The sequence below is a fragment of the Tubulanus polymorphus genome, chromosome 5 (assembly GCF_964204645.1).
Source record: "Tubulanus polymorphus chromosome 5, tnTubPoly1.2, whole genome shotgun sequence".
NCBI classification, from domain to species: domain Eukaryota; kingdom Metazoa; phylum Nemertea; class Palaeonemertea; order Tubulaniformes; family Tubulanidae; genus Tubulanus; species Tubulanus polymorphus.
Window position 1 is genome coordinate 15,376,973 of NC_134029.1, and position 22,015 is coordinate 15,398,987.

General features: G+C 36.4%; 1 protein-coding gene and 1 long non-coding RNA gene across 3 annotated transcripts in view; both read left to right on the plus strand.

Annotated features, from left to right (window-relative positions):
• LOC141906266 (fibrillin-3-like) overlaps positions 1–22,015 on the plus strand; it is a 769,611-nt gene that overhangs the window by 307,955 nt on the left and 439,641 nt on the right. The window contains exons 25-28 of the mRNA XM_074795508.1: positions 1,186–1,245; positions 1,339–1,464; positions 1,927–2,052; positions 21,204–21,329. Coding sequence (XP_074651609.1) covers positions 1,186–1,245; positions 1,339–1,464; positions 1,927–2,052; positions 21,204–21,329 — 438 coding nt within the window. The remainder of the gene's footprint in view (positions 1–1,185; positions 1,246–1,338; positions 1,465–1,926; positions 2,053–21,203; positions 21,330–22,015) is intronic.
• Positions 13,609–14,281, plus strand: LOC141904932 (uncharacterized). 2 transcript variants are annotated; one of them, XR_012619224.1, is made up of 3 exons: positions 13,609–13,658; positions 13,785–13,855; positions 14,149–14,281. It is a non-coding gene; the product is annotated as an uncharacterized LOC141904932 (long non-coding RNA). The 2 variants fall into 2 exon arrangements; XR_012619225.1 differs by having other exon boundaries at positions 13,630–13,658; positions 13,750–13,855.

Here is a 22,015-nt window from a genome sequence, read left to right on the forward strand (position 1 = left end):
GTTAAATGGCTTGTGTGCATGACAACTCTATCAACATCAGTTAATTATAACATTCATCTCAGTTGTAAGCCTCCGCGTACAACATTGGGCAAATCACCCCTCTGTTGGTGAACTCGTGTGGATCTGAAGGGTTCATATGTAGCAAGATCTTCTGGCAAGGAGAATTCCGAATAAACACTATAGGCAATTAAATTGAAGTCGCTTGTTGACAGGAGGCGACAGTTTATTTACAGATGAAATACACAACCTGATTTAAATATTTGTTCTATACTGTAGCTGACTATTTGCTATCAAAACAGGCCCTTATGGGATTCATACGAAAGCTCAAGACAATTTATGAAAACGTCTTCAAAATTTCCATTAAAACTTTTGAGACATGTGCAAAAGTGCTGTAAACCGTACATCAAAGTATTTTGAAAATTCCTACGAAAACTACATTATGTCTGTAGGCGGACAGACAGAGGTACGAAAATGAGCGCAATAGCCCACTGGGACAAAAGTGTCAAGTGAGCCAAAAAGTCATGACCTTTTTACCCCTAATACGAGGAGAGATTGTATGGAATTAATGGGTTGGTTTTGTTTGCAGATATTCTCTGAAATTTTTCGTCATTAAGAATACATTTAGGTAACATCAACTGGGACTGAGGCAACAGCATTCAATAAAAATCAATATCAATTAAACATCCTTTGCTCTCACATCTTTAAAAGTATTATAATCGAAGTACCGGCACATTTCAAAAAACTACAAATACAGTCAATTCCGCAAAACAACATACGCCGGACGCGTTTGGTTTATCCGTCACGTGGTAGTTTTAGCTTCCCGGGGAAGTTTAAAGTTACCTGCTCCGAGATTCGCTCACTTTGAACTTCGCCGGGAAAGCCCAAACCATCACGTGACGGTTAATTCGTACGCGTCTGATTGATCCCTGGGTATACTCAGACTTACTCGGAGTAGATAATCGAACGCGCTAGTTGGTAACATCAACTGGTACTGAGGAAACTGCATTCAATAAAATCTATATCAATTAAGTATTGTCATTGCTCTCACATCTATAAAAGTATTATATTCGAGGTACCGGTCAGGCACATTTCACAAAACTACAAAACAGTTAATTTCGCAAAACAACATTTCCGCTGTTTCTCTGTAAAAAACGAGATTATAAATGACTCCATCTGTTTTGCTAGATTCATTTAGAGAACTTTGTACTGGAGGGGACGGAATGTTGCCTTTTCCTGAACGAGAAGGTAGGTGTTGTAATTCTTTCACCAGCAGCACTTATCAGTAATTTTGTGATGAAAAGGGTATTTTCAAAGGTTTCCTTATAATTGTTTGTTTAGACATAGATGAATGTAAAACCTTCCCTTCCTTGTGTTCAAATGGAAGGTGCATCAATTCGATCCCTGGATTTGAATGCAAATGTAAACCCGGCTATGGTGTCGATGATAACGAAAGAAACTGCACAGGTAAAGACTTCTCATAGAATTAACAGTTAATGACAATTTAAACATAACAAATGGTAAGTTAAGGGCCAATTTCAGCATGAATGTAAATAAGCAATTCTATCCCTCTGTCATTTTACCTATTTCAGTACATGAAAGTACATGTAACGATTCGAATTCGCACGCCATGTTTCAGTACACAAAAATACATAATGATTTTGATTCACAATGTCCCAATCACCCTAGCCATTGGGGCTAAAATGCTTACAATATCATTTTAAAATAATTTTTGAATTTCCATGTACCTCTATCTCTCTAACTCTTTGTTGTTCCTATTCCGAGGTTAACTCAGTCCAAACTCTAATCTAACCGTACCATTAATCATAATCCGAAAAAAACTACATACACTGGGATAGATCGGGGACAAATGAATTTCATTCAATTAATTTCTATCTTACATACACATGCGTAAATAACTTTTTACAGATATTGATGAATGCACAATTTCGACTGAGGTCTGTGGAAATGGATCGTGTCTCAATATCCCTGGTTCATTTCGATGCAAATGCCATGCAGGATTTGAAAGTACTGCAATGATGCAAATGTGTATGGGTAAGCAAAAGAGCTTGTTTTGGTCCTAGAATCTTGGTGTCCGGAGGCAACCGAATATTAGCATCCGTGTGTGGTGAAAAATGGCGTCAATAGTTAGGTAACCCTCAAAGAACGAAACACCCTTAATTAGTCAATAGGTACAGTAACACGTAGTCACTGAAAATGTATTCCTTCAACATTTTCAGTTCGTGTAGGCTAAATACATCTTCCCCGCTGAACCTGCATCAACTGACGCTACAGATTGATTATAACCTCAAAGGAATTGTTACAGTTGTAGGCTCATAATGTCTGGTGGTAGGAATGTCCGGGACGGGCCCAGGGGGTTGGTTTCTATACAAGTTACGGCATTTCGCGTGGAACCGCCGCACACACACGCACTAGTCAAACTTTGCAACTATTTTCTGGGTAAATGCAATCAAATATTGTGCTTGAAAGACTGTACGGTAATCATATTTTACTGGAAAATATGACTCGACTCCAGAACAAGTAAAAGTAGAATCTTGCGCAGAATCTAATCACATCGAACTGGTATTTGAAATAAATCCGCCTGGACTATATTGGACTGATTTTGATCGTCGACTGATTTTACTCGTTGTCAACGTCTACAATCCTAATGTCGGCCGATTCTACTCGTCGACAATGTCAACGATCTGATGGTCGACCGATTCTACTCGTCGACAATGTCTACTATCCCGATTGACTGTGAAAATCTACTGATGGAAGTACACGGCCCCTCGATCCAAGCCATTTAATATAAGTGGGTAAATCACTGGACTACTACTGGATTTTTTTTTCGTTTGTATTCGAATCCCAATATTGCGATTCTGAGTGTCAACGTACTCACATAGGCTAACTTGCAGAAATCATCATACAGTCACGTACAGGTAACAACAGCGTTTTAAGTATTAAGTGAGTACGACAAGCCTATCATGCCTATGTACTACAAACACAACTGTTTCCCTCTCGTCGGCCCTACAGTGGTGTTACTATAACTGGTGCCATTATAACATGGATAGGATTTGGTCAGGACTAGCCTAAAGTCTAATTCAGTGTATGTACTAATTCACTCGATAGGCCTATTTTTAAAAACAATACAGTGAAGTATTCACACGCAGAAAGGCTGTTTGATTTGAGCCATGTGATTAAATTTGGCCAGGCCTTCTCTGACCTGCTGACATTAATAGTCAAACCTAGATCCAAAACGTACATGTCGTCACGGCTTGTATACCAGAAATCATTGTAGGGATGTAAATTTTGCTGTTCGTAGGTTTGGTATACCGATTTCTCCATTCTTGACTGATAAGTGTACGGTACAACTGTACGCATTATACAATTGTTCCAATGGGAATAGGGCCTATTGATTGGGCTTATTATTTCCTGCTTTAGAATACTGAAATAAGCCTAACGTTCATTCAAATATCCAACATCGGTGAAAGTTTGATTTCTGTACACATGTACGGTAGGTTTTCATGTTGAATGAATATTTTGCAGTTCAAAAGGGTATGATGCTGATTCCGATGTCAAACGCATGAAGTTAGATGGTCAAGGACAGTCAACACTAAGATATCTCTCTTCGACCGATACACCATAGCACCATAGAAGATCTGATTCTTTCAACTCATGCAAAGTGATTCAACACGATCGACATTACACTGGAATAGGTTTGCAGTAACTGACGGTTCATTTCATTTAGTCCTATGTACTTTTTAGCCAATTTGGATTTGATTGTAATTGAAACTCTGGAACTGTTAACACAAGACAAGTGGGACAAGTTGAAAAAACACAAGTTATGCTTGATTCTCATGTTCAAATTTAATTCAAATTCAAATTTATTTTATTACATCATATTTACAAAGCATATCATTGGTTCATACAGTAATAAAAATTAGGACAGAACAAATATTATTACAGAATTTTCAAAAAGGCAATGAATTTCTATAACTAAATGAACATTATTTTTCTAATAACTTAGATCAAGAGTGGCTCTCCCATTTATTAGGAAACACACACAACTAGTGGAATAGGTTTGATTTACACACATGTTGCAGGTATCAATTGTTTATCACTATATAATTTGTAATCCATAAAAGCCAAAATCAACGTCAGCCGGAAACCCAGACCAAATCAATTCATAATTTATTGATTGGATCTACACTACAATATATGTATTTATTCAAATATTTCAATAAAAACATTGACTTCTTAAATCTATTCAAAATCATAATACATTCTTGTCTGTAAATTCACTCAATCTATCGACTCAGCAGGTGCTTAAGATAAGTTCTTAATAGGACAGATCCATTTTTAAGCATAGTGATAATACAGTATCATGATGTTTGAATGCCAAAATAAATGCCTGGTCAAATAAATGCATAGACGGACGCCGGGCGCCGGGCGCTTTCAGTTTCCACCATAGAAATGTCATTGGTTACATTATGGTTTCACGAGTTTTAAACCATTAAAAAAATGACACCTAAATCGAAAAAATAATTTTTTCAGCAGACATTGGTACCGAGACCTAATTTATAAGAAATTTTTCAAGTTTTTTTCTCGCAAAAATTAAACAATTAAATTTAATTTGATCTTATAATATAAGATTAGAAAATTATGAGGTTTGATTCAGCCGGAAACCCAGACCAAATCAATTCATAATTTATTGATTGGATCTACACTACAATATATGTATTTATTCAAATATTTCAATAAAAACATTGACTTCTTAAATCTATTCAAAATCATAATACATTCTTGTCTGTAAATTCACTCAATCTATCGACTCAGCAGGTGCTTAAGATAAGTTCTTAATAGGACAGATCCATTTTTAAGCATAGTGATAATACAGTATCATGATGTTTGAATGCCAAAATAAATGCCTGGTCAAATATATGCATAGACGGACGCCGGGCGCCGAGCGCTTTCAGTTTCCACCATAGAAATGTCATTGGTTACATTATGGTTTCACGAGTTTTAAACCATTAAAAAAATGACACCTAAATCGAAAAAATAATTTTTTCAGCAGACATTGGTACCGAGACCTAATTTATAAGAAATTTTTCAAGTTCTTTTCTCGCAAAAATTAAACAATTAAATTTAATTTGATCTTATAATATAAGATTAGAAAATTATGAGGTTTGATTCATTTCTGAAATTTGGGCTTATAATATAAGCCCAAATTTCAGAAATGAATCAAAACTTACAGTTACAGAGTTACAGTTTCATCTTCTTTCCTCCCACCCCTTTACTCTGGCATTAATTTTCAATTTTGCAAGTCTTGATTTAATTTCTTCATTAATTTAATGCTTTGGGTCCAACTTCAGTACAATTTCAATATGAAATATACTGGAGTTGATTCTCTTTCCTGTTTCATTAACAACATTTAAGTGTGTTCCTTGTCACTGACAATATTTTGAGTGTTTTCGTTACCCCGTTCTTGAGGTACTTGTGGTTGTTTTTCCGAATCGCTATGATTTCTTACTATGAAAAATTTAATCAAGCTGTGACGAGTCGTCCGTCACTTCGATTTCATCTATTACATATTAATAGACGGACGCCGGGCCCCTCAGGACGTCCCTTTGGTAAACGCGTATATGTGGATACTACGAAGTGTCTTCTTAACTGATTCTGACTAGCTGACAAAGTCAGAAAAAAATGACATCACTTGACGTCCGGTTTGAATCTCATGGGGGGAAATCGGATGTAGAATTACGTCACGCTAAAATCCGGCAGCGAAATAACTAAAATCCGGCAGCTTTTGGATCTGGTGATTTCAGAATTTATTCATTTTGTGATATTGAGAACAAGATTGGGTTGTTGAATAGTTTAAAAACGAATTCAAAATAAAAAACAACGCCCACCGGTTCGAATCCCGGAGAATTATGCTCGCGCGCGGAGCAGTCAATCCCAAGCCACGGCACTAAAGAAACGTTTATTTCATAAAATTTTTATGACCCCAAAACTGCGGTTAGAGATGCGTTAGAGTCGTACGATTTACTCAAAATTCCACGACAGCGCGGCGGCCCGAATCGCATATCTGCAAGTCTCGCTCGAGTAGCAGCAGAACAGCGCGGTCGGTAAAAACATTAGTCTACGCCCCTTCTTTCACCAAATAAGGAATTCGGTACCGCTGGCCACGTGCACTGTTTATTTTGAGCCGATACTCGATATTCCCGGAGGATCAGAAACAAATAAAAATTTTAGTAATCAATTTTTGTATTGACATATGCATTTTCCTGCTGTATTTAATTCGATTATTTCTGGCAGAAAAAAAAATTCCGATTGATGTTCAACGCGTTCCATTTTTTCACGGTACCGTAATTAAAAAATTCGTAGTAATCTTCTGGTCTTCCTATTTTCAAATGGAGCTAATTTCCAAATTAACAACCAGGTCAAAATTCTTCAATCTTGCAAAAATACCGTACCGGTATCAGTTTCACCATATCCATAGTACATTATGGTTTTACAAAGTTAAAACCATAAATATTCTTCATACATTTGATCTAAATCGAAATAGTAATCTTTTAGCAGACAGTGGTAAACAGACCTAGGTTATATTTAATTATACAAGAAATGTTTCAAGTTTTTTTCTTGCATAAAAATTTAATTTCATTTGATCTATTTCCTCATTATTTTCTTATCTTATGAGCCCAATTTTCAGAAATGAATCAAACCTTAGAGTTACAGTTTTATCTTCTTTCCATCCACCCCTCAACTCTGTGGCATAAATTTTCAATTTTCTAAGTTTTAACTAAAAATTGATTTAATTTGATTATTTTCTTTCCAGTTTCATTGACAACATGATTTCTTGCTATGAAAAATTTAATCAAGCATTGACCGTGGCGTCCATCACTTAGATTTCATCTATTACATATTATTTGTTGATTGTACGTCCGCTTATGTTCGGTTTCAAAGCTGAATCATTTGACGTTTACACAATGGTTGCATATTAGGTTCGAATCTGTCAATGCATTTTATTCTATGTATCGGTATTTCAATTTACTACAATTCCTATCATTCCGAATGGCTTTGCAGAAAACCCGTCATCGCTGCTTGGCAGCTATATTTCTAGTAGCCATCCGCGACTCAACGACCTTGATTTAAACTTGATCAATTCAAAATCTGTTTATTGACGCTTTTGGTTACATGAACTGATCAGCAATATACTTAAATGAAATAACCGGAATAAAAAATAATAAAACATATTAAAAAGAAATAAAACATATTAAAGAGGTAACAAACAAATGCCCGTTAACCTGTCAGACACGCGAACGCCGGGCTCGTAAACTCTTGGACTCGGACACGCTGAGCAATAAATTGATAAAATTGACTTTGAAATTGATTGTGGAGAAGAGAGGGAATGATTCGATAGCTCTTCCTCAAAAAGAAGAGAGAAATGTCGGAAAGGAAACACAACATGGCTACTAATTGAACGGAGCCAAATTTCCGATGTTTACGGCTCGACAGTGCCTTTATAACGTGGATTTATCAAAATTCCCATGCAGTATCTGGAGATTGAAGTGAGCTGAAGGATATCATACGGATTGTATCGGCGACATCGGTAAGGTAAGGAAGCCTTTACACTTTTAACAAAAACTGTGTGGAAAAGGGAAAAAATAATAAATATATCTGCAAAGCAGCGATAACGGGTTCCTGCCTTGCTGAATACATTGTCGTACAAGGGTGCGTGCAAACATTTCACCGAAAGGAACGCCACCTAGGGGTCAACTTATGACATGGATATGTTGACCCACAAGGGCTACTACGCGCAAAGTACTTATGTACCAAGTTTAGAGGAAATCGAGAATAGCGAAGATACAGTATTTTTACCATTCCCTAGTGGCAGTTGTATGAACTAATTTTGGCGCTTTGCGTACTATACTTATGTATATGTACTCACACCGTGTTTTTGTTTAGGTCTATCATAAAATGACTGAATTACACGTAAGGAAACGGATGTTAGAATGAGTTTTCGAAATGTACGCCCCTACTGGTTAGAATAGGAACTTATTATGTGAGGGGTTCGTTGTATCTCATATCCAGGTATACGTGTATCAATTTTCATAGAAATCCCTTTATCCGCTTAGTAGATATGAATAAAAATGTATTTCCAGCAAAATGTAGGTGGCGCTCCTGAAGAACCATATAAGTTACCTACTTAAACCATACATCACTTCAAGTATCTTGAAAAGGGCTGCTAACCACACATTGCAACCGCGATTCTATCGCCAACGGTTAAGGACCTAGGAGCAAAAATCGTTGTTTTCACAGGCCCCCGGGTGGCAGTTGTACGAACTATTTATGCAGGATGGCATATTACACACATGTCTTTGTACTTATACCAAGTTTTGTGATTTTCACAATAAACAGACCGCATTACATGCGAAAAATGGATGCTGGAATCGATTTTTCAAAATTTTCGCCCCCTAGTGGTTAAAATGGGAACTAATCATATGAGGGGTTCGTTTCGTTTAGTAACCAGGTACATGTGTATCAATTTTTATAGAAATCCATTGATACCCTTAGTCGATATAGATTTAAATGCATATTCCAGCGTCTTATAGGTGGCGCTACTGGCGAACCATATAAGCTACATAGTTATACCATACATCAATACTAGCGTCTTCGCTAGTGCTACTGGTCACTCGTCGCAGGCACAATTCTATCTCCACCGGTTAAGGAGCTAGGAGCAAAAATCTCTTTGAAAAATTGCTGCTAACCACACATTGCAATCGCGATTCTATCGCCAACGGTTAAGGACCTAGGAGCAAAAATCGTTGTTTTCACAGGCCCCCGGGTGGCAGTTGTACGAACTATTTATGCAGGATGGCATATTACACACATGTCTTTGTACTTATACCAAGTTTTGTGATTTTCACAATAAACAGACCGCATTACATGCGAAAAATGGATGCTGGAATCGATTTTTCAAAATTTTCGCCCCCTAGTGGTTAAAATGGGAACTAATCATATGAGGGGTTCGTTTCGTTTAGTAACCAGGTACATGTGTATCAATTTTTATAGAAATCCATTGATACCCTTAGTCGATATAGATTTAAATGCATATTCCAGCGTCTTATAGGTGGCGCTACTGGCGAACCATATAAGCTACATAGTTATACCATACATCAATACTAGCGTCTTCGCTAGTGCTACTGGTCACTCGTCGCAGGCACAATTCTATCTCCACCGGTTAAGGAGCTAGGAGCAAAAATCTCTTTGAAAAATTTGGTTGCCCATTTTCGAGCCCGTAGAGCCCAAACGGTTAATCGCAGATAGGGCGTGCCATTGACTTTTTTAGCCTCCAGGCTGTTATGAACAACTTTCGTGCTCGGCCGAAGCTGAAAACTCAAAGACAAAAATTTTTCTCACACAGTAACTTTTCGATGTCAGAATTTTCAAAAGTAAAACGCCCCCTGGTGGGTGAACGGGGACCCCAATCAAAGATCCCTTCGACTTACCTCAAGGTACCTGTGATCCGTACATCTCACGAAAGTTTCAAGTAAATCTGTCAAGAAATATCGTAATGCTAACAGAATATAGCCATCCAGGCTCTCGCGTATAGATACCGTAGCTGCATTCATTAGCTCTATCCAGGGAAGTTACTGCAAGGATGCTATTGCTTGTATATGTGGCACAAAAATTCCTCAGTTGCGTTCACTCAAGACTGACCCCATTCAGTGCGCCACATATATATAAAGATACTAAAAAACTACAGATCTAGTACACACGCTCTACTACTGCCTATAGGGACACTGACACAAACAGACGCACTGACGCGCTGTGGGAATGACACGTAGGCAATACACATACGTAGATGGATACTGTTTGAATCAGGCTTAAATTTCGATGTTTAGAGGCTCACAGTGAGTAAACAGTGCAATTCTGATTAATATCACGTACAGTAATTGTCAATGCAGTGTAGTACTTGTGATACAGAATGGTTTCACCGACAGTGAAAGTAAGTTGCAGTTGTTTATATCCTTTCAGTAAGATCCAGTGTGAAAAAGAATATAATAATAATAATAATAATAATAATAGTAATAATAATAGTGATAATAATAGTGATAATAGTAGTAGTGATAATAGTAGTAGTGGTAATAGTGGTAGTGGTAATAGTGGTAGTGGTAATAGTGGTAGTGGTAATAGTGGTAGTGGTAGTAGTGGTAGTGGTAGTAGTGGTAGTGGTAGTAGTGGTAGTGGTAGTAGTGGTAGTGGTAGTAGTGGTAGTGGTAGTAGTGGTAGTGGCGGTAGTGGTAGTGGCGGTAGTGGTAGTGGCGGTAGTGGTAGTGGCGGTAGTGGTAGTGGCGGTAGTGGTAGTGGCGGTAGTGGTAGTGGCGGTAGTGGTAGTGGCGGTAGTGGTAGTGGCGGTAGTGGTAGTGGCGGTAGTGGTAGTGGCGGTAGTGGTAGTGGCGGTAGTGGTAGTGGCGGTAGTGGTAGTGGCGGTAGTGGTAGTGGCGGTAGTGGTAGTGGCGGTAGTGGTAGTGGCGGTAGTGGTAGTGGCGGTAGTGGTAGTGGCGGTAGTGGTAGTGGCGGTAGTGGTAGTGGCGGTAGTGGTAGTGGCGGTAGTGGTAGTGGCGGTAGTGGTAGTGGCGGTAGTGGTAGTGGCGGTAGTGGTAGTGGCGGTAGTGGTAGTGGCGGTAGTGGTAGTGGCGGTAGTGGTAGTGGCGGTAGTGGTAGTGGCGGTAGTGGTAGTGGCGGTAGTGGTAGTGGCGGTAGTGGTAGTGGCGGTAGTGGTAGTGGCGGTAGTGGTAGTGGCGGTAGTGGTAGTGGCGGTAGTGGTAGTGGCGGTAGTGGTAGTGGCGGTAGTGGTAGTGGCGGTAGTGGTAGTGGCGGTAGTGGTAGTGGCGGTAGTGGTAGTGGCGGTAGTGGTAGTGGCGGTAGTGGTAGTGGCGGTAGTGGTAGTGGCGGTAGTGGTAGTGGCGGTAGTGGTAGTGGCGGTAGTGGTAGTGGCGGTAGTGGTAGTGGCGGTAGTGGTAGTGGCGGTAGTGGTAGTGGCGGTAGTGGTAGTAGCGGTAGTGGTAGTAGCGGTAGTGGTAGTAGCGGTAGTGGTAGTAGCGGTAGTGGTAGTAGCGGTAGTGGTAGTAGCGGTAGTGGTAGTAGCGGTAGTGGTAGTAGTAGTAGTGGTAGTAGTAGTAGTGGTAGTAGTAGTAGTGGTAGTAGTAATAATAGTAATAATAATAATAATAATCAGCAGGAATACAATAGGGTTTCTGCGAAGGCAGCAGAAACCCTAATAAATATAGCTGCAAAGCAGCGATAACGGGTTTTCTGAGCAGGCGTGCTATTCATAGTTTGAAAAGTGGATAATAGAAATATATCAATACGGGACACGCATTTGACGTGTCAAGTCACACCAATGCGGTTTAACATAACATAATTTATAGTTATAGTCAAATTGGGGGTTACTCGGGTCGTTTAGTTGTCTGCGGAGTCGAGTAGATTGGTTACCCGTCTGTAACATTGGTTACGGAAACGACTCGTCAGCTTGATGAGTTGTATGTATTATGATTGTGCGCCACCTGCATCTTCCGAAATAATGTTCATATAATTATTTGAAGGGAGGATTGAAATCAATTATCAACGTACATCTGAATATGTAATAGTCCTTAGTAACTTTCTGTTGCAGAGGGCATAGAAAAGATTTTGAAATTATTTAATTAAAATATAAATTTTATTCACGAAAAATAAACTATAATGGTCAGTACAAATTGAAAATTCATAGTGTATTTTTAAGAACAAGCTTACATAGCTTACAGAATACATCACGTACATTTGAACTTTATAAGTGATGGGTAAAAATCAACGTGTGACAGAAAAAAATGTAGTTAATTATTTAACAATATCGAAATATGTGCTCTCTTTTTAAACTAATGGAGTGATACGCAATTAATCACATGGCCTTTATTAAAAGATAGAACATACAAGTTGGATATTTATAAGTCGAAACATGTGAACAGAAACTAAAACTTTGATGTCAGTGACCAGTATCGAATTACACAACGACAATTGGCTTTAAACTCAACAAACATTATTAAAGAATGTTTCAAACAAAATGCTTTATATAACGACGTGAATAAACTTGTTTTACAAAACAAGAAAGTACATTTTGAACTTTTGAATGGTCGAATCCCATTTATTCACAGTAACCTGTGATGTGGCGATCCTCGGAGCCATCATTCTCGATGACGTCACTAACAAGTGGTCACGGCCGTCGCGTGCACTCATTTCTTTGAAAATCTAGCTTCCTCGCGGAGCGGGACCTGGTGACGCTGCGCCCCGACCCCTTCGCGCTGAGAAATATCTTATTCCCAGTCAGCAAAGACAGGTTCTAAAGATCATAGAGTGCATCGCTGGAGGGTTTCCGATCCAATTTGAATTGGTGCGGTGGCGCTCTCAATGCGGAAGTTTTTGTGATTTTTTCAGTCGGCGACGGACGTTTATCGTTGTAAGTGATGGATATGTAAAAAAATGCAGGGAAACCTATCTCAATTTGTTTTTAGCGATGCAGCGGAACAAATAAAGAACATTTTGATATATAACATGACTATAGTACACTATCCCTGCTGGAATAATAAGCTCCACTCGACAAACTCGTTCCCGTGCATTTTTATCTCTCTGTTTCACACACACAGCCCCTCTACCATCAATGCCTAACCCCTGTTCGACCAACTGTGGGCGTTTTCCTTTGAAACATAAGCCTAATTGTAAAAGATAAGCATTAATCTATGTTAATGCTGCATCTTTATCATGAAACCTAAGAAAGATTATTCTATTATTTGGTATTTTAGGCCTATGCAAATTTTCTGTCCACTACCACGTGGAAATAAGACCCACCCAGTCAAAATTGTGCATCACGCTGTGACGAAGAAATTTGTTCTAGGCTATAAATTTAGGACTCAAACGAATCTTTTCCTCAACAAAGCCGCTTTTAGTTTGATGCAAAATGAGATTTGCTTTTAAAATGTGTAACTAGGCCTAATCAAAAGGATATTTCAAAAGCAAACTTTGCCGGGCCAAGAGCCATATTGAATTCAATTTTTCCGAACCATTATGCCTCTTTCATCATAACATTATTTATCCTATTTCAAGATCATAGGCCTACAAGTAGAGAGAGGGCCTACGTTGGGTTCAAATCGGAATTTTAAGATTTATTTCATTTAATTCCAGGTTTTCACTGTAGATTATCAAAGACATGTGGCGTTGTGGGAGTTCATAGTTGTTTGATAATCCATCATTTGTAAGTGTAAGGCTATTTGAGGGATTCGAAACCGACATTTTGTAAATTTTGTAGCTTTATTACGTTTAATTCCAGATCACGATTGGTAGAACACTATATCCGTGTTGACTTAATTCCAGATGTTTATCATGACACGTTTCATTTTGGGGCGAGTCAGCGAGTTGGTATGCTGTCGGCAGAAGTAGTTTGATAATTCGTTTCATGTAAGTAAACAGCTATTTGAAGGATTCGAAACCGAAATCTGTATTGTGAATTTTTTAGTTGTATTTTGTTTGATTCTAGGTGAATAGGTGAATAGGACATGATTCATTCTGGGAGTTTGTCCGCGAGTTTGTATACTGTCAAATGAAGTTTCTTCGTCAATTTGTCGTATGTAAGTATCAATCTATAGGTTATATAGGCCCTATTAGGGGTTCGATACAGAAATTTGGTGAATTCCTCAGATTTATTATAATTTATTCCAGGTTGTTATCAGAAAAATATGTACTTTATTTCATAGGTTGGTCTTTGATTGAAAACTAAAAATGGATGATAGTTCTAAATTTGATGTTGATTCACATGACCAATCTAGTAGGCCTAAGTATGGCTCACTCGTCTTTTAGAATAAGAGACCTATTGCTTTAATCCTTCAATTCAAGTTGCTATACAACCTTTTATACAGATATTTACCTTATCAATATAAACATGTATTTGCCATTAGCCATACAATTCAGTAAAACTTTTCCCGTCCAGATTTTGAAACATCATTTGACTCAATTTTTCCTCCGAGAAAATTGCTTTAGCTCATTCCAATGTTCGCAGTAAAAGTGAATGTAGCATGTATGATTCCCATCCATCAATTTTGTCTTGTTTCGTATTTTTAGCGAAAATCTCGAAAAAGTCTGACGTCGAGGCAGGTGGTGGCCAGACAAAGACATATTCTTGGGAAATATTTAAAGACGCATGGCAAACACACTTATTGTTCAATTTTTTCCTATCCTTATTTTGAAATTGAAGTATTGTAATAAACTATTGATTTATTTTTGTTGATCAACGCAACTAGTTTTGTTGTTTTCTTTCTTAATTTACATTTGAATTGGATGGTCATCTTGCGTAGGAGTCAGTTTGACATCGAAGCAATACAGTCTAACTTGTTGACGTCTCAGATGCAGCGGGGCAGGGCGGTCATTATATTGTGGACTTATCCAAATTACACTTACACAGCCCAACGTGTTTCAGTGTGTAAACTCCGTCGTACTCGGCATTATAAGACAGTGAGGAATTGAGTTTTAGTCACCTGAGCCCTCGGCTTGATTCGACCAAAAAGACCTTAACTGACTTCACAGAATTTGATTATGAGTCAAGGATTTTCTAAATTTCTGAATGCTTTCTCCGGTTTTAAGATCAATTCAAATTCAATCTTCAAAATATTCTATTGAAAGAAATTCTACTGAAGACAGATTTTGAAATGAAGGATATATCCAGGCAAATAATTATAGCAAAATCAACTGATGATCATCAAGGTGAAGTTTTCATTCATCTTCGGCTAATTTGTTACCCCTGATGATTGAAGCATTTTGGTTACTCGTGCCAATTAGTCAGCCACAGTCGATTTTCATGCCATCTGACCTCTTTCCATCTGTAATTAAGCAATCAAATGTAAGAATTACTTAGGTAAGGAGCGAAATAATATATAGATATCTTAGGAGACTATTTGAAATCATGAGTTTGTTGTGAAAATCTATTACTACAGTCTCGTAGAGCATAGACACCAAGCCACGTGGCATTGGTATTTTAATGGCTATTCAGTTTACTCCAAAACAAGTCAATGATTAACATTAAAAAAGCTTCATATCAAGGGTATGTCGCAGGACTCGTGACGCCCATGAATTATCATCCCATAATTACAATGAATCCAATTCTGCATGTATGTTAGCACGACTGATTACTAATCCAAATATTGCATTACAAAAAAAAATTACGCAAAACGTCAAGTACTTACAGCATCTGAGACAGTTGCGCTTAAGTTAGCGTGTTAAGTTACGTCTTTGGTACAGCATCTGAGACAGTTGCGCTTAAGTTAGCGTGTTAAGTTACGTCTTTGGCTGTCAATGTCGAAAAAGCCTAATTTGAAACATACATTTGAGCACTGTGGTTTAATATTCCTGCAAGAATCCGCAAAGGAATTGAAGACCGTAGTGCCCAGTTCATTCCATGAATAATAGCTGGAAAGAAAGTAATCAAAATAAATTGTCATGCACATTCAGTGTAAACCAGGCCATAACTAGCTGCTATTAAGGCATTCCACTTACTGGCTCTACCCATTATATTTAGGGCCTAAATCTATTCTAGGCGCATCCCCCAAAAAAGCTAGGCATTAAGTAAGTAGCCAACAATGATCATTGCTTCACCGAGTAGGCCTACTCATTTGCTACCATACTCATATTATCAAAGAAATCATTTAATACATTCCCTGGTTAACGGATTCTCACCTTAAAATACATCATAGAACTATAACGGAATATCCGTTATAGTTTTATGAATACATAAACTCCGCTTTCGTTGTCATCGATACGAGTCGTCAACTTAACGCGGAAGTAAAATTCCGTGTGAAAATTCCTACCATTTCTGTCCATATCACGTTGATTTGACCCCGAAATCTTCAGGAAATGTAGCCAACGTAAATTGATTTACGAATAGAATTAATCAATTGACTCATGGTTTCGTGAAATTCATTAAAGTCATAAAACTCGCGATAAATTTAAGCTGAAAATGATTTCAACCATCCACCATGTTGTTTCATTAATAAAACAATTGTTGCGCGCCGGCGCTGTACTGTGATAATGCATGGTTTCACTAGGATTCGAACCCTCGACCTCTCAGTTGGGAGTCAAACACCTTATCCACCATGCCACAGGACAGGACGCTGTTTTTATCGTTAGTGGGAGTACCGGACAGGGCGAGTCGTGATTGCTACTATCATCCGGTGTTATCTTTCAGTAAGTAATTTTAAGTTTAAAATAGGACGGGAGTGCATAGGTATAATCTACGCGGAGCGAATGCGTGTTATATTACTATCAGAATTCTACATTTCAATTAGAAGCAGTTAGTTGTCGAATCTGATAGAAGATGAATTTTATGTGCGAAAAAAAGTGGAAAATATGTAAATAATAATGATAACAATCAACAGAATTACAAAAGGGTTTTCGACGAAAGTCAGAAAACCCTAATAATAATCAGCAGGAATACAATAGGGTTTCTGCGAAGGCAGCAGAAACCCTAATAATAATAATAATAATAATAATAATAATAATAATAATAATAATAATAATAATAATAATAATAATAATCAGCAGGAATACAATAGGGTTTCTGCGAAGGCAGCAGAAATCACGCGAATTTCAATAGGGTTTTTTGTGAAGAAACAGAAAACCCCAATTAGGAGATCAATTTTTGAGGAATACTAAATGCTGGAGAATTCTGTTTATTCCCGAACCACTTTGTCCAATGCAGCCTTTTTGAAAGAAAATCGAATAATTCAGATTTCGATCTTAATGTTTTTGCGTCTGAATACTTCACTGTATTGTTTTAATGATATCGAGTGAATAGTGAATAGACTGAATTAGACTTTAGGCTAGTCCTGACCAAATCCTATCATTGTGATAATGGTACCAGTTATAGTAACATCAGTTTAGGGCCGACGTGAGGGAAAAAGTTGTGTTTGTAGTGCGTAGGCAGGGTAGGCTTATCGTACTCACTTAGCACTTAAGTTGTACGTGACTGTACGGTGATTTCCACAGGTTAACCGTATGTGAGAACGTTGAGCCTCTGCCTTGCAATATTGGGATTCGAAACCAAATGAAAAAAGAGTAGTCCAGCAGTAGTCCAGTGATTTACCCACTGAGCCACAGAACGTAACTGCAGAATGAGGAAAGTTGATTGACAGATAGCCTCACCTAACCCAAACCCTATTCTTTCACGCATGCGTGTATGTAGATTATAGGAACTCACGTACGGCGTTTGTAGGGATGTCACGTACGGTTGATCTGTGGAGATTACCGTACAGTCACGTACGGGTAACATCTTCGTACTTAAAATGGTATTGGCTACATTAATAGGCCCATAGACAAAAATATACCGGTAGGATTTCTTAGCTTCCACACTTCACAGCCGAAACAACGGACCAACCAGTAAGTCCGGATACGCACCAACCAGCACAGGCCTAACACTGGTTGTCAACTGTGTGTTCCGTAGTAGGCTATCGTAATACTTTTCTGTCGTTTATTTTCTCTCTGCGTCGAACTCAATTCTAGTGGCCACCCGCGACTCAACGACGCTTTTGGTTACATGAACAGATCAGCAATATACTTACATGAAATAAACGGAACAAGAAATCATGTATATAAAAGAGTTAACAAAGAAATTCCCATAAACCTGTTGGACTCGCAAACGCCAGACTCGTAAACTCTTGGACACTGACCCGTTGAGCAATAAATTCATAAAATTGACTTTTGAATTGATTGTCGAGAAGAGAAATTTGTCAAAATTCCCATGCAGTACCTGGAGAGTGAAGTGAGCCGAAGGATATCATATGGATTACACTGGTAACAGCGGTAAAAGGAAGCCTTTGCACTTTAAACAAAAACTGTTTTGAATAGGGGGGGGGGATAATAATGACCACGCGAATCTCAATAGAGTTTTCCGAAAGTAAACAGAAAACCGTAATTATCAGGCTCCAAAACAGATCGCTAATGCAAACGACAATAACATGACTTCAAATAATCAGAAGCACGCTCGAATTTATTTTTCTACTCACTCGACCTCTCAACCTTTAGCCTGAACCCCTATTATCCCTATTACTCTTAAAATATTAATCTAATAACTTCTAAAATCAATTTTAATAAAAAATATGTTATTAAAATGGAGAGTAGTAAACAAATACACAGTGAGAACAACAAATCATTTCTAGATAGAATAAAAGATATCACAAATATAAAATCTGTAGATTATAAATTTAAGAATTTAAATGAACTAACAATTCATAAGAAATATTTAATTACAAATATTGATACAGTTACTAACAAATATGGAGATAAATTAGTTATTCACTTAGAATATGAAGGATTGAAAGGAAATACATATAAATTCAGAAGATATTTACCAGATAGATTTCATAGATTATCAAGTGAAGATTTAGAAGAATTATGTTCAAGTGATTTCTATTTCATATATAAGGGTAAGAATGAAAAAGGGCACCATGAAATAGATTTCGAATAAAATATGTAAAATAAATGGTAGAATTAAAAGAATATAGAATATTTGTTTATTCTAGAAAACTGTTAAATTCTAAATCTCATAATTTACTAGTACAATTAGATAGAGAATTTAAGAATTGTGTTGATTTAAAATTAGTAAATGTAAGTTTCTGTAATTCTTTTTATAATGTATCGGATAAAACTTTCGAACATAGAGGGTTTATGATTTTTATGAGAAATAAAAATAAATGGTATCATCTATTTTTAAAACCAGGATTATAGAAGAGCTCGGTTGAAAATCGGGGGTACTTCTGAATTTGAAAGTAAATTTAATAAAATTGACAGTTCTAATAAAATAAGAATAAAGATAGCTAATGATCAACATAAATTTATGGTAAACAAATCAGTAGCTAAAATGTTAGGAATTAAACCGCATGTTGTTATTGGAAACGCAGACGGTAGCTCAAATATAATACCTTTTACTCATTTTTATATTTATTGCAATTTAATTGATCCAACAAAAACATTTAAAGCAACTAAAGACATATATTAAATATTTTACCATTAAAAATGTTAAACAATTTGGAACTCAAATGAATTATAATTTAGCTGAGTGTGATTTTAAACCTTGTATTTCACGATTTACTAATTTCAAATTAGAAATAAGAAATCATAATGGATACTTAATTGATTTAAATAATTTTCCTGTAATTTATGAATTAGTTATAAGATGTAAAGAATAATTTTTTCACTATATAAATGAATATAACTGTTGGACCGAGTATATGTTTTGGATTTGATTTTAAACGTGAGAAAGAAATGAAATTTGATATTAATGATATAATTACACATATAAAAATATTGCATTTTCTAATGAATCAACATTTGAATATAAAACAACAATAAATAAAGAAACTTTTAATGTAGAAAAGATTACTGATTTAATTAGAGAGTCTTTAAGATTTTATGAATTAAATGAAGATTTTATTATCGATGATATTAAAAACATATTATCTAAAATATATGATAATCATAAAAGTAGTAATGAAATAAATGTTGAAATAATTATAACTAAGTTAACTAAATATTTTGAATATCATTATATTATACGCCTTGAGTATCAGTATTCACGCTAGAAATGATGAAAAACAACCAATTTTATTTAGCGAAATAAACGCGCACCTGCTGATCCACCTCATTACCATATTCAATGCTATGACGTCATGACTGAGGTCAAAGTGGGTCAACACAAATTATACATAACGAGATTTTGAGGGGTTTCGTCTTTAAAGCCCATAACTACCGGACAAAGGGTCGGAACTCGACGTGATAAAGTTCTTCCGATGCAAATAGCAATGAATTTTCACATGTGTAATTTTGATCGGTTAAAGATGCTGCATAAAAAACGTGCTCAATTAAATCGGATTTTTGACACTTTTTGGTGAATTTCTCAAAAATTATGAAACCCACGTATTTCAACTTAGTACACCGTACAGAAAAATAAACAACGAAATATATTTTTGTTTAATCCGTTCAATTCGCCCACTATTAGTGAAATTACAGGCTATTTAAATGCGATCAAAACAACGATCCCAGAAGTTTTTTGTACATTAAATTTTGTGTAGGATGAAAGTGGAAATTATTAATTATAATGACAACGATGATGATGATAATAATGATAATGATAATAGTAATAATAATTATAATGATGATAACGATGGTGACGATAATGACGACAATGACGATAATGACAATGACAATGACGGCGACCACGACGTGATAACAGTGATAATGGAAATAATTAAAAATAATAATTATAATGCTAGTAAATAATAATGATAAATATGATAATAATCATAACAATAATGATAGTTAAAAAAAGCCTCAAAATCCTGACCTGTCAATGCATGCATGGTGCAGAGCCCCGGCTTGTGCCCTATATCTATATACCTTCGCACACGGGATGTAAGAGTATTACACTATGTATACTAATTTCGCTTAGAAGGTATAGATCCATGCATTTTTTCACCTGACCAATGGAATCATCAGTTGTTAAAATGTATGTTTTGGCTCTTCGTATTCATGGAATCAGGTCAACAATCAGTTCATGTACTAACTTCGGGAATTGGTAGGAAATTATTGTGTGGTTATTTTAGGAATTCCTAAGCCGAATCGGTCCACCCAAATTTCTTGCTACACAGTTCAGGTGTTGTGACAAGAATTCACACGTTGGATAACTATAATTTCTCAGTTTCCAACAAAATTTAAACGTTTTCATGATACTTCTATTTGTCTCCCAGCATACACAAAGACGTAGTTTAAGCGTAGAAAAATACATCTTGCTATTAAATCTTATTAAGGTCTTTTATTAAGGATATATGTAACACTTGATGACGTATTTGCAAGATGTCATACCGTAAGGTACCGCTGCAGCAAAGAATATTCGAACATGTATTTTTAAGTAAGTCAATAGATTCTCATATTCTTGAGTTGCAGTATGCTGACGTATATGTTGCAGTATACCGACCGTCCGACCGGATTTCCCGATATAAAAAAAAAACGTTCGATAGCTGCATTAATGCCCAACTACATGTCATTTTGTGATTTAATTGAAAAACGGTTGTACCAATGAAGTATCCAACGGAATATGCAGACCTCTCAATTTGTCTAAACGTTACTTTTAGATATCGATGAATGTGGCAGGGATCCATCACTTTGTCTAGGAGGAAGTTGCCAGAATACAGTGGGCAGTTTTAAATGTGTCTGCCTCGATGGTCATGAGGTTACACCAAATGGAAGAGGATGCAAAGGTGATCATATTATATAGATTCTTCGATATTTTCTTATGCCAGGAGGAGCACAATAATCGGTCATACATATATTCTAAATTTGTTAAAAATGTTAAAAGCCGCCTCATTTAAACTTTCAAAGGGATCTTATAGTTTCCAAACTCCATGATTATTTCTGCCTTCCTACTCCCTCACGTGCAATCAGCCTTAGCAGCAAATCTCACAAAATAAAAAATAAATTCTCGCAAGCTCGAATTTATTTCTATTTTATTCACTCAACCTTTCAACCTTCGATCTGAAACTAATATTATACACTTATTTTTATATCTATGTGTACTAAATAGAAAAGAATCTAACTTTTAAAAAAAGTGTTAATAAAATGATAAAATGTTTAAATATGGAAAGTGAGAACAATGTGAGTAAAATATTAAAATATTCATACTTTTTAATAAAAAGGTGTTAATGAAATATTGATACTTTGAAATGTAATATTTATATATATATTTTCTATCACAACTGCAGTTAACTATTTCATCAGATTTATATTTTCTCAATTTATCAATTTCATCATAAAACCAAATTGAATACATTTTTCTTCAATCATGTTTTAATTTTCTAAATCGCATTGTATCGATTTATCTTCATAAGTTTTTTTATCTGAATTATTGTTTACATATGGTTTTTATTTTCAGTTTGCATAATTCATT